This window comes from Parus major, chromosome 7 (genome assembly GCF_001522545.3).
Source record: "Parus major isolate Abel chromosome 7, Parus_major1.1, whole genome shotgun sequence".
NCBI classification, from domain to species: Eukaryota; Metazoa; Chordata; class Aves; order Passeriformes; family Paridae; genus Parus; species Parus major.
In genome coordinates, this window is record NC_031776.1 from 26,233,429 (window position 1) to 26,247,466 (window position 14,038).

At 39.3% G+C, this 14,038-nt stretch overlaps 1 protein-coding gene across 31 annotated transcripts in view; it reads right to left on the reverse strand.

Moving 5' to 3' along the window:
- Positions 1 to 14,038, reverse strand: part of CLASP1 (cytoplasmic linker associated protein 1) — a 171,022-nt gene that overhangs the window by 30,566 nt on the left and 126,418 nt on the right. For all 31 annotated transcript variants that reach the window (XM_019007424.2, XM_019007425.2, XM_019007427.2 and 28 more), the window contains 3 exons: positions 13,700 to 13,843; positions 1,613 to 1,756; positions 279 to 385 (listed from right to left, as the gene is read on the reverse strand). In XM_019007424.2, the coding sequence (XP_018862969.1) occupies positions 279 to 385; positions 1,613 to 1,756; positions 13,700 to 13,843 (395 nt within the window). The remainder of the gene's footprint in view (positions 1 to 278; positions 386 to 1,612; positions 1,757 to 13,699; positions 13,844 to 14,038) is intronic.

Below are 14,038 nucleotides of genomic sequence, written 5' to 3' on the forward strand. Positions count from 1 at the left end.
CCTTTATTACCCACAAATGTAATCCTGAAGACGGCCACAAAAGAAAACTAATATGGTAAGAAAAGACATTAAGATTACACAGACAGCATGAGGACTGGAACACTGAAGTCAATCACCAGCCACATATTATCATTTTCAAACACTGCTTCTTTGCAGAAATCTATTGTAAACTTATTGTCCTGTTTTTGCTTTCAAAGTGAGTCATATTCTGCAAATGCACTCTCAGTGTTGAAATCCTTTAGTATTTTGCAAGGGGTTTAATTAGCCTGCCACATTACCTCGGAGACAGTCCACCATGGGAACAGTTGGTGGGTGAAGTTAGGGGGCTGGTTCTGCTGCTGGAGTGCCGGGAAGGAGTCCGACCAAGGGTATTGCTGGGGGAACCCTGACACAGAAGCAGGAAGACAGGGATTAGCAACGTGTTGCAAAACAGGAGTACAAGTCCAAACAGTGCCTCTGTTTGCTCTAGACAAGCTTAGTGCAGGTTTGATTATGCCTCTTGACCTAAAAATCTGCAGCCATGGTTCATGTAGTTATTAACATGCTCCTGAAGATATGAATCTGAGGATAAAGAAAGTGTATGTACACTTCTCTACAATCCACAGTACCTGCAAATTAAATGCATAACATGTATGGCCTGCAAATATTGCCAGAGAAATGGTTCATCAACCCAGCTTCTCAAACAAGATTTGCAAGGCTCCAAAATATGCTCAGCATTACCCTGGCAATTTAGTATTCTAATTACACAGCTATTTTCCACATTGTCTAAAGCATTCTGATTATGCTTGTTTGGAGCATAAGTAAGCCATCTAATACCATTTTTCCACTGGCCTGCACAATCTTTTATACCACACCAAAATAAGGAGAAATTGCTCTCAATTCTGACACTTTTCACATAGAGTCAAAAGTATTAGAGAATCCAGATCATTTGCCTGGAAGCCTAACGCTGCAGCTCTAGCTTGAACTAAATTTTACTTAGCCCTGTAGAAGTGCAAAGATAGGAGGGTTCACATTCCAGCAAGTTCACAAGATTTCCACATTGAAAAGACAAAATATTCCCTAATCCTTGCTGCTCTGGGAAGGGAAAGAAATTTCCTATTTAAATCTACTAACATATTCCTCAGTGAAATAAAAAAATGTAAGAGCTTCATACCAAAGCAAAACATAAGGTAATAGGCATAGACTGAGGTGACCTGTAGGTCACATTAAAGATCCTGCAAGCTTCTTAACAGATAGTATAACTGTAATTAAATTGATCTCAGTAATAGTCGTAATCCAGAAAATCTGTGGTATTAGGATATGTTTTAGCCAAAAAGTCATTATTGGCAGGACTGTCAAAAGCACCACCAACATGAAAGCACAAACCCCACCAATTTCAATGCACTTCTTGGTAATTTTTTAATCTCTTCTGGTTAGGACTATATTAAATTTTAAAATAACTGAGTTTTTTATTTTAATGGTCCCTATTAAAAGCAACATCAAACAAAAGCCTCTGTTGCCATATTGCTTCAGGACAACAGTTACAGATAATTCAAACTGAACATCTGCAACAGCTTATCAATGAGCTGCTGTCTTTGGGGCTCTGCTGTTTACAAGGACAGGGGCCTCTCACCACACTGGTGTTACTGGAGTTCTTGAGGTGGTTGTGCAGGAGCTTGGTAGCACCATCCTGGAATGTTTTTGGCAAGGCACCAAGTAACATGGTAAACTCAGGAGTGTTCAATTCAAAGAGAGAAATCAGGACTATTTGTGCTGCCTGAAAAGAAGAAAAAAAAGAGAACATCAGTTTTTGTTCTTTGAAAAGAGCATACATTCTCTTGGTAGCGATTCTTACAGTAAATGACATTTCATTCAAAAAGAAGACTCTCCTATCAGACAAATCTTTGAAATGTTCTTTGTGATATATCATAACAAATTAGTAATAGCAATAGTTTCGTTCTTAAAGCTTAAATATTTCTGCATTTATATCATTATTTCCCCAGATGTGAAGTGTACAGCTATTCACAGCTAGTGAGAAACTCTTACCATTGTCCTGTCCAGCACATATTTCGATTGAACAAGTTACTGCAAAGATTTACTGAAAACAAATAAAACTAGAAGTTCAAACAAGTATGAAGACTCTAGGACTGCAATCTGTCACTCCTGTGCTTTTTATTTTATGTGTGAATGCCAGGAGTTCTCTTGCCACCCAATCTCTTCTCTTCCTAGGGATCCCAAGTTTGTTTCATCAAGCAGATAATCCACCTCTCCTTTTAAGTCTTGACCACTCAGGCTGTTTCAGCAGTAAGATTCCATCTGAAGTGGAAGTTTTATGATGATGCTGACAACCACCATTCTCTCAACCATGGATAAGGCTAAACCCCACCAGATTTCCTAAATTTAGTAAGTGAAACTGAGATACCACTGAAACAATTGAGAATTCTACCATTAATTTTACTGGACAGGATTTGCTTTATGTCCTTCAGAGAACTCCTGCCAGAACAGGATCTCCCCTAATCCATTAGCAAACATACAGCCCTGCAGATCCTGAACTAGGACATTGGAATCAAATGGGAATGGAAACAGAATAAATCACAGACTGCAGACCTGAAAAAGTAATTGACATCACATGTTCCTAACTAGACTTCTCCAGCAGCATCCAACCTGTGTGAATGCATCGATTCTGTGGGCTTTTCCCCTGACTTTACTTCAAAAGTATACAAACATCAATGAAAAGAACAATAAAAATGAAGCAATAATGAAGGACCTCTGATAGTCTGCTGCAGCACCTTCTTCAAGGAGGGTGTGGCCATTAACACATCAACTTCCAGAATACATATCAGGACACAAAGCAGTGGCTTGGTCTCACAAAGTTAAGCAGCAAAGCTACACACACTCTTATTTTGGAAAAGAATACACATATACTTAGGAAGAGCAGACACTTGGGTTTGACCCTTTCAGGAACTTTCTAAAATCTCCTAAAAATGAAAAATAACTTTGAAAAGGGTATACATATAATTCACTGCTGTGGGAATAAATGTACATTTGTTATTCTCATCACTTTAAAGACTTTTTTTTTAGTAAGTAATGTGCTCCCAAAGTTGCCATAATTATGCAATTCCCTGTGGAGTGGAATTCTTCACAGATGATGAACTTGGATACACAAGCACCCTTCAGAGTGGAGGGGAATCACAGTACCTTATTGTTTCAGTGTGCAAACTGCAATTCAAGCTATACTATTTCTTCTGCCATCAACAGCAACTAGCACAGCTTTGTATATAGAAACATTTTCCATCCATGAAAGTTTGGTAAGTATCATCCTTATCATATGGCCAACAAAGGAACCAAGGCCTACAACACTCAACAGGCTTCCAAGGACTGCAGCAAATGACAGGTCTTCAGACTTCATTCCAGATGGATCATGCTGCCTCTGCTGCCAAAACTCTGATTTGAACAGAATCACAGTATGTGATTATTCACTCCATTCTAAAGATCTAAGGATGAAAGAAGTGAGGAGATCTTTCTCAACTCCATTGTCTACCCTCCTCTGACCTGAAGTTTTGGACAACTGCCATGAAGCCTGCCTGGTATCCAACAAGGAAGTGTATTTCTGTCCATTTTGATCCAAGAACTTTTAAGCTTTCACCAGCACACTATTTGCTGTAATAAAAATATTACTGCACACGAGAGATCTCAGAACAAGGAACAGCAAGTCGAACTGGATGCAAAGTGACAAGTCATGCCAATGTACATTCCTGTTGGTGAATGGCATGCATATCCTTGATAGTTAGGAGTGGACATGCAGATCCTCTGTGTCAGAACAAGTAGATCTCACATTCATTGAGATTAAAAAAAATCCCAAAACAACAAAGCCAAAAAACCCAAAACCAAAAACCCCCAAACCCCACAAAAATCCATCAACAAGGTTCACAGACTGAGAGATTGCTTAGCAATTAGAATATCTGGAGTTATCAACTGGTAAGTCAGGAGCTGCCCAACAGAGATGTTCGAGATGCATCTCAGAGACCTGAGTGAAACTTTCAGCAAAGCTCCACCACAAACACTAATAGCACAGACATTGTGCTACAGGAAGAGAAGTTTCAGGTCTCAGGAGGTCATTACAGTTTTGTTCCAGTTTTGTTTCGTTTTGGCTTTAATAAAAACAGAACTCTGTGTGCCCTCCCTCTTTGAACAAAACACAGCTTGTCTTCAGGAGTGTCTGCCAGAATTCTGTATACCCAGTGCTTTTCAGCAGCTTTCCTATCACCTGTAAGTAGTCACTGGGCTTTGAATGAAGAGCTTAACATAGTTCCCAATGTGTCTTCTGTGGCCTCAAAGAAAACAGACCTATAGTTTATGGTTTTTGAAATAAAGCTGAAAACTACTACTATATCCTGAGAGTGGTGCTCCAGTAAAGGTCTCAAAGGCAATACTGGAGTTACATGGGTAAAACCCTGTCTGTGTTCTTTCTAAATTATCCTTAGACATCCAACAGCACTTCCAGGTTTATTTCAGGTAAAAGTCATTATTTGAAAGTGCGCCCATAAATTCCTACTTAATATTTAATACTCAAAGGTTTTGGTCCCTGCCACTGTAAGATCAACGTTTTTACCTACTGGCCTCAAAAGCTGGAAGGTCCATGTTAGCTTGATATCACATTTTTAACATGCTTTAAGTTTCACTCCTGCAATGCTTCTAATACAAGTAATTTTATTTCAGTAATGAAGAACATCAGGAGCAGCATTTTCACATCTGTTGTAAAACTTAGATCTGGACACACTTGATAATCCTCTAGGTTTCACTCATCTAGCATATTTTTACCTAATCAAAGGATATTGTCAACAGATAATGTTTCTAAGAATTTTACATCTGTGGATTTTAGGTTTGTGACAAACCAGAGACTTTCATAATCTCTAAATTTCTGGACGTCTTCTGAAAATCTTGCTTCATTACATTACTGTCAGAGTAAATAAATACAACAAGCAATAAAAAAACCATATTTCTTTACACAATGTACAAGCATTCTCCATGCAACACTCATGCTTGATGATATATAGTCTGAAGAAAGTCATATCTGAATTTTCCCTTGCCTTTGTGTCCCTGTACCATTAGTACAGAACACTAATCCATCTCCTTCAGTGACATATAATGTAGACCCTACAGATTATCTAATCTTAATGAAGCCATTCTCTGCTGGCTTCAGCTGGAGAAACTCCAGTCACTTCAGAGCCTGACTATGCTAGAGAGGGGATCTGGCTCAGTGTCATGTTCTTGAATCATTTGCAAAGGATTGCTTATGTAACTTTATTATTTTCCTTATCACAGTGCACTGAGAGATCAGGTTCCACAAGCCAGTAGCAGCTCCCAAAGTTTCACACTTAGGTCACTGCAATTCCTGCTATCCAACAGTGTTAACTATTCCTGCTAAAGGGACACAAATGCTTCAGTACTATCTATTTTTTGTTTTTACCTAGATGGTGGTTGATAGTCAGATTTATCAAAATCTGTAACTTTTTCAATTTAGCTGAATTATAATCAAGTGTCTTTGAAATCTTTTGGGCTTATTAAGCAAACAGATCAAGGCTAAGTGGAAAAATCCACTGATTTTAGAAAGGAAATGTGGTCAGTGACCTAAGGTTAATAAAGGTGCCTTATGATTGCTGCTGCTGCTCCAATGGACCAAGCAGAGTAAGCAGATAGTTGCTTGAGCTACATAAAGGCATTTTCAATGTTATTCAAACATCTAGTGGTGATGTGCTCCCAAACAGTGGCAGCCCCACAAAAGAAGGGGACTTTATACCCTGATCCTTTTATGAGGAACTACAGTAAGAGAGTTAACAGAAAAACACATCAAAGCCAAAAATTACTTCAGACAGACACACTTTTTTCAGGCTCCTAGTTCAGGTCTCTTTACACAGCTAGACAGTTGAGTTGAGACTGCAAACACAATTAGTGTGATTAGTGCACAAGGCTTTCAGTCTACCTGTTTACATTTCTCTTCCAAGTTTCCTTCACCAGGCCCTGAGGAGGCTGTAGTTGTCCTAGCTGGCAAATCCTCACCCACCCAACTATGCATCGTCTGGGTTTGACAAACAGGAAAGTTGGTATTATTCAAAGAAAACAGATTTCAACTCAATCACCTAAACAATACACATGCTATCTTTTTGCAGAGCAATTTTGATCAGTTTCTTGCTTCATTTCAAGCAATGGAAACCAATTTAAAAAACATTATTTGATATCATCAGAAGAGCATTCCTTTCGGCAGAAGGCAACTGAAATCAAATCAAAAATTAAATTCGGCCACAGCTCTCAGGCTTACAGATCATCCTTTAATTCCTCTACAAGGCTTTACTTTGGCAACCTCCTGGTGGCCTCCATAACACTTGAAAACCTCAGCTGAGGTGCAGAGCCTAGGCAGTGCTGAACTGAGATAGCAGTTTCATCTGGCCAGCCAGGCATGGGGGAATAGGTGCATGTCCCTGCACCTGCCCTCACTTATCTCTAAGTTCAGAGGAAGTTACAGTTGAAAACTTGCAAACTCCTGTCTCAGTCTGGCCATCAGTCTGATGGACCAACACTGCCTATAAATGCCTTTTATCATGTGATCAGTCTGGGGAAGAGCCTCACTAACATCTACTCACTTTTGAAAAACACAATCATATTCTGAATGCATCGTACACTTCACCATCCAGTCTAAGAAAAATGTAGTTTTTAATAACTTAAGGCACAATGGAGCAGAGAAGCTCTCTCTCATGTCACTTTGAATTATACTAAAATGAAGATCAAATGGAGATCCACTGAGCTCAAGGGGCAGCACTTGCACATTAGGCAGCTTGAATTAGCACACACTGGCACACGGCTTCAATTCTCCAGTGAGTAGCTGGTGTTAAGTGAGTTATTCCCATCTACTGAGAGTTTGCAAGCTCTAAACAAGCATTATTTTCAGTGTACTTTCCAGCAGACAATTAAGTATTTGCTGGCACTGAACCAACAAACTATCTACCAAACTAAACCTACTGTTTGTTCCTTTTTCAGGCCTAGAATCAGATGAGCAAGGACATCCACATTACAGACATGGCATGAAGCACAATGGCTTTAGCAGTTTATACATAATCCAAGCACATTAGCTTGAGTACAAGTTTTAAACACACAGTCTTCCCAAAACACGTGAATTAGCATATGCTGTTTATATCCATATCCTGAAAAGGAAGAATTTGTTTAACAGATTTAAATACAGAAACAGATTAAATGCATGTTGCTATTCTGTTTTACACAGTAAAATATTACACATGCTTTATATGTCACGAAAGGCTCTTACAAGTCAGAGATAGTTGCATTACAAGTGTTATAGGCATCTCAGAGAAGTGACAACAAAAAAGATGCAGCACCAAATTACCACATGTTTGGATTACTGTTCTACAGTAGATTATGACACGTGTGCTGTTGTTTTGTGACCTGGGGACAGAAAAGACCATGGCAAAAATGTTCATTATTTCTTGAGAACCAGATATTACCCCAGAAATCAAGTTTGATGGAGGCTACCCTGAGTAACTTTGCTCATTATAAAATGGCAGTCATTGCAAAAACAAGTTTTAGTCCTGAGCTAGAAACATAGGTTACTTTCCACTAAGAACTGAGGAGCTTTACTTATAAACCTGGCATGATCGAAGTCTGAATTCTCAGGCAAAAGTTCCCACATACAAACTAAGAAAGAAGAGCTATTGAAGTCATATGGTTTGTAATGAAAACATGCACTTTTATGTGCATGGATTTTTGAAATGTTAGAGGAAGTATGGTAGAATTATCCGTCACACTGCAAACAGCTCTGCAATGCATCATGTAAACATCACCTCTAGACTTGATTTTTAAAACAGAAACATCACCTATACCTGTGTAGGTGTGTGAGTGTTTATATAAATGGCACGTACACACAAACATATTGTGCACAGGCACACAATGTAAGTGTGAGTATACACATTCTGTGAAGCCATTTCTTCTCTCGTATTACCATGCACTAGCTCTTCTAGCAAACAGAGTATGTGCTTATATTCAAACTGCTTTCAACTCAAAGCATCCTAGAAGGCTGTATAAAGTGGAGGGACTCAGTTTAAGGAAATCCACCTCAGCACCATGCTTCCAACAAGCACATCACAATTCTCTGGCCACTAACACTGGGTGAAAGCCATTTTCCTTACACTGCGTACACTAAAAACATTTGGCCTCTCATAGCTCTGTAGCATCAAATTCAAAACAAACAGAAAATGAGGGATACTATTTTGGAAACACAGCTAGGACATAGAGATCCTTTTTGTTCTAATAGCTTTAAATCAAGTATTACAGTACTTTTCCTAACACTGCCTATGTTTTAAATGCCTGATAGAAGGTCCTCTGGGCATTTACTCTGAGTTTGACTTCTTTTGGAATATTCTTTGGCTAAAAGGCTGACCTCAGCAATATGAATGTAGTCCTATTTAAGATTCCATAAGCATGAAATGAAATCCTAATGCCTGGTGCTCTGGTAACTTGGCTCATCATGGAGTCCATGAGATGCACAAATCTAGTGTGGGAGTACTGCAAGAGTGCTAGAGAAACCTCTGACCCAGAAAGGCAAGGGCCTATGGCTGGAGAGTACTAAAATAATTTGCCATTCAAAAGTATTTCTGCAAATGTCCTCTTTCCCACTGCTACTGTAACAGACCATGACCAACAGTGTTTATTGCTCAACACCAGTACAAATAAGCAATGCCATTTCAGCTCACTAAGAGGCTCTGAAAGTGCTCTTACAGTGACATATCTGTCCCAGAGTAACTGAAATCAGACTGATGTGAGATGGGTGATTAAAACTTCCAAGAGTTTTTAGAGGTCTCATGGCATCACTATGCAAAAGAGCCTCATTTCCTTTCCTTGAAAGTGTTTGCATTCCTGTCACTGATCCCCCTATAGATATCACAGCAATACTTTATCCAAAGTTGCTTGATCTAGGCTTTACTGATTGACAGGTTTTGCTTGTCATTGTGACAGTATCAATATTTCTCAAGAAATGACTTTGAGGATTACTAAAGATGTAAATACATCTTCATTGCCTGCTTCAGCTTATGAAGTATCTGTTGGCCTGCAGTTTTCTCTCTGAAATCTTCCTCATCTTCTTCACAATTCAGAAACTGTTTCTCAATCAGTTTCAGTGAAAAAAAATCTGATCCCAAACTCATTTTCTTTGGATATCCCTAAAGTTCACCTGCAAACAAGTGGTAGCAATCCAAGGAGGGCCTCCCCCAAGGTACTCTCAGGAGGGCTCCATCTTCATGAAAATTAGAGCAACACAAGCACCCTCCTGGGCTTTTTGATTCAGTGCAATGGTTCTAGTTTCTTACCCAAACCTATCCAACTGTCTGTATTCAATGGCAGCTGGCAGTGACAAGTGGGGCAGTTGAAAGATAAAGTTTTCCAAGTTACATAAACAGAAGGCAGAATGTGATGTACACGTGACACAAGCCTTCCCATAACATGTAAAAATGCCTTCAAGCTTGTAAAATAAAACCACTGTAAGAATGTTTCATCAACAGAGAAACCAATCAGGATATCTGGAACAAAGGAAAGAAATTTCTCCAGCCCTGAGATTAGTACTCTGAATACGAATCAGGCAATACAGATTTTGTTACTGATCGTTAAGACCAGAGCTGGGCTGATTAACAAGATGGTAAGAATTGTCACTGGCCCTTCACCTCAGGAGGCCTCATTCCCCTTCAGCCTGAACAATGTCCTCTTAAAGACTAAGATCCTGTGTGCCCTCGCAGCTGATTCCACACCCACAAATTCTGGGCACTCATGTTAAATAAAAGTTTCCATTCAGACAAGCCTTGGACACGAAGTTTCTGGAGGCTTTGGCCAAAGTCAAATGAGAAGCCTTATTCTAATTTCCATTCTCAAACTGATGGCTCTTTTCCAAGATCAAAGTATTTTCCCACACAGAGCCCATGCCTGTCATCCAAATTCAATCAGCACTTTACCTACGTAAGGATTGCACAACAGCTTTGCTGGCAATATTATTAATAAAATGGTGAAGTTACTGACTTATAATGTCCTCACAGACCAGTCATCACAGTATTGGCATTGCCATTGTGTTACTTTTCTGTGTGGTAATTAACTGGCTTTTGCAAAATTATTTCATCAAATCTTCAACAATTTCCAGAGGAAAATCAGAATTAACACCCTGCTACAGCAGGAAATAAATCAGTGCAGAGGAAAGTTAAGTACCTCACACAAGGTTAGATGCTACTGCAGTTGAAATTACAGCTCAGTTATCTGAAATCCTGATCTCTGCCCTGCCCACTGATAAGCTCTGCTTGGGGAAAAAGCCAGGAGCTGGCTGCATGTGCAGGAATCACCAACAGGTGCTCTCCTCAAACTGGAACCACATCCCATCCAGGTGTCCACACAGCACTGCAGGACCTGCTCCTACCCCGTGGCTTTTGCTCAGCATGGAGAGCAAATGTCCTCACCTTTCTTCCAGCACTGCTTGCAGGAAGTAACCCTTAAGATGAATGAAGGGTAAACACCCACAAGTACTAACAATCTTTAAAACAAGACAAATATTTACCTGTAACACACTGCAGATCACCTTATTTTAAACCTAAAGCTTGACAATAATTTCAACTGTACATAGTTAATGGCTACTATCAGCAGTTTAAATGATTTCTGCCCTAAGAGGGAATCACAACATTCTGTCAATACACACTTTAGAATCAACTGCAGGCTCCTCATAGTACATCATGTTTTTCTTGTGATAACAGAGCTTATGTTTAACCACAGATGTCATTCCATACAGGACCATAAACTGTTTTAGCAAAACAGCATTTGACTTTTTCTGATCTCACTAGCTACAAAACATGAGCTGCAGTTCAAGTCATGTCAGATTGGTTAAGGGTGCTCATCAAGTGTGTTTAATGTTGTCACACAGTTATTAATAAAGCTGTAGCATTCAGTTTGAAAAGGTTTTTGGGCTAAATAACTTTTTTTTTTCTATTTTCCCCCAGTGCCTTAACATTATGTGGCTGGGACCTCCATGACCATCACTCCTAGTAAGTAGTAGTAATGGACAGACGAACAAAAGGATAATTGCATTACAGACTGAAAATAGAATCAATTTATTGAACAGACGCCTTGATGGCTATTACAGGATTAGATTTGCATGATTAATTCCACGTGCACACAGCAGCCACATGCCTTCCTCACTGACAGATATCACCAGTGTGAGGAAGTTTGCTTTATCTGCCTCTGCTCAAAGGTAAACCCCAGTGTGGCCACCACACACAAATGTTATTTGCATTATAGCAGAATTCAGTAACTCAGACTTGGGTGAAAAGGATACTGGCTGTGGGACTCCATTTCTTGGAGGAAAGAGTCCCTGTCTCCACGAGTAGCTGAGCAGCAGCATCACTGTTCCACCAAGTCAGCCACAGTCATACCTGTAAACTGGACTACACCACCCAGGAGCCCTTGGTACCATGAATGACGTGCCCTCTTGTCACTTGCAGGAGCTTGCACTGGCAGTCTTAAGACCAGATTATATTGAAGAACTACATATTTTTACACTTTATACAGGCCACTTGTGGTACTTCAATCACCTGAAGACAAAACTGATTCTTCTCTTCCCCAAAAATCTCCACTGCCATATCCATTTTCAGGTTGTCACAGTGTTTACAGGGAATGGCCTGCTCTGCATTGTGGGAAACCACAGATCTTGAAGGCCACCATAATACCTTCCACAAGGGCAGAATCTCCTGATGCTTAAATGAATCACCTAGACATTAAAAAGGTACTAATTTTTTTCCCCCCCAAGTCATAGTGCCAAAAAACCCACGGAAATACTTGTGTTCTTCAGAACATTTTACCTGCCTAGATTGGCTCTTGATAATCCAATTCACTATTGCATAACCAATTCATAAGCCTGTTAAGTACAGTCCTGACAGAGATAATGGCCAATGATTGCTTACAAATCCTTTGCTACACTGTTTCTTCTAAAGCCTCTGGTCTGTACTATGTTCTTAATAAAATCATAGTACAGCAATGGTATGATGAAATAAAGATCACCTATGCATTTGCTTTTAATAGTCTAAATTAGCTTAACTGTCTAATAATTTATTTGAAAACTACTGGCACCAAAGGCAAATCCAAGTCATATGTAGGTTTAATAAAAAAAAAATTTTGATTCAGTAATCTCTTGTAAGCCTCAAGGCACTTTCCCAAGTACTACTCAGGTAGAGTTTACTGGAAGTTTTGCCTGAGCTGTGCAAGCCATTGGAACAGACAGAAGGATGGACACCACACAGTGAGCACCTGCTCCCCACAGCCCACAGGGAACAGCAAACATCCAATTTTTCAGCTGCAGCAGATACTCTCTGCTTCCCTTTGCACGCAGCAATGATGACCCCTAATGGTGGAATGTTTCTCCTGCTGAGCAATATGAAGAGAATTTGCTTTTCAATGCATATTGCTACTTAAAATATTTACAACTTCCCCTCACAGCAGCAGCAGAGTAAACTACTTGAGATTCACCTGAACTGTAACACAGAAGTGGTTGATCAATTCTTTCTGACATTGGACATGGAAACATTAAAATGCAAATCCATATTCCAGATCTAAGTCCAGAATTTAAAGTACCCCTTTTTTCCTGAGGGAGATTGTCTTACAGAAGCAAGCTGCAGTTACAGTGCTGTGAATAATCCCTGCAGAAGTCTTCAGGAAAGAGGATGTTCCTTTTTCCCTCAGAACCAATCACTTGAATGCGAGCAAGCAAACAGCACATGCCCAAACAGCTTCTTTGAAGCCTTCCTTCAGCTGCTGGATAATGCACATGTGTGGCAGCACATTTGAAACACAGAAATCTTTTCATCAGAATCAAATAAAAGTAATTTTATTATTGCTGAAGTTATAAAATTGCATGCTATTCCAGCATTAAGTCAACATTTTATGGGCATATAGCGTTGTCTTACAGTTTCTGCATTATGGAATTATTAAAATTTGTCTGGTTGTTTTTTAAATTCAAGTACATCTCAAAGCCTTTAACTCCTACTGAAAATAGAAGGTAATTTTAAACTGTGTTAAAATGCCAGCTACATAAAACTAAGTCTTGCTTTTCTCTTGGGAGAGATGAGTATCACTACCTGTCCCATTTTAGCTTGCCTGACACTTGCATCAAGAGCAAGATAAAGAAAAAGGTAACTATTACCCAGGCCTGACCTAATTGTGTCAGTTTTTTCCAGACAGAGATAAACATACAGCACTTAAAAGGGAAGTGTTGAGAGCCCCTGGCAGCTTACTGATTTGTTTACTTTCTTTTAACAACATTATAACACTGAATTTGTGCTAGCTTTCAGTCTACAAAGCACAAAGCTTTCACCTAAACAAAACACAAACCTAGAGATATTTCCAGAATTCTCAAGAAAAAGCACATTTTCAAACCATGATCTCTTTTTGTATGGTAATAGTAGTTAAAGTCACACAAGTACATACTAGGAAAAAATATATGAAGACATGCTTCAGAATTGTGTGTTGACTCAATTGATGGTTTTGTTTGGACAGTGAGGTATGCAAAATCAGGGCTTTCTTAAGTTAGAGTCTAATCACTGAACTTTTCATTACCTTTATGACAGGTTTGTTTGGTTTTTTTTCTCCTTCCTGAAGAGTAAATTACTGCAAATACTTCAGTGTCCTGGCTTACCTTTCTCACATCTGAGCTCTTTGGTTCTGTAGTCCAAGTTATAATTCTAGATACAGCAAGTCTTGTCTCACTGGAGTTCACAAAGTCTGTTGGATCCATCTGTCTTGCCAAGGACTCAATATACTTCAGGATAGCAACTTTGACCTGAGAAATGAAAGGGGATTTGTGAAGCTCAGGAGTTGGCAAAGATGAATTTTTCCATAGAGACAGATCCCACTACAGATTCACAAGACTTACATCACACGTGGGGAGCAAGTGTCCCTGGGAAGTGTCTCCAAGTTGCCAATAAAATTTCTATATCATGCACATAATATAATAATTACCTTCTCATGAGTTCTA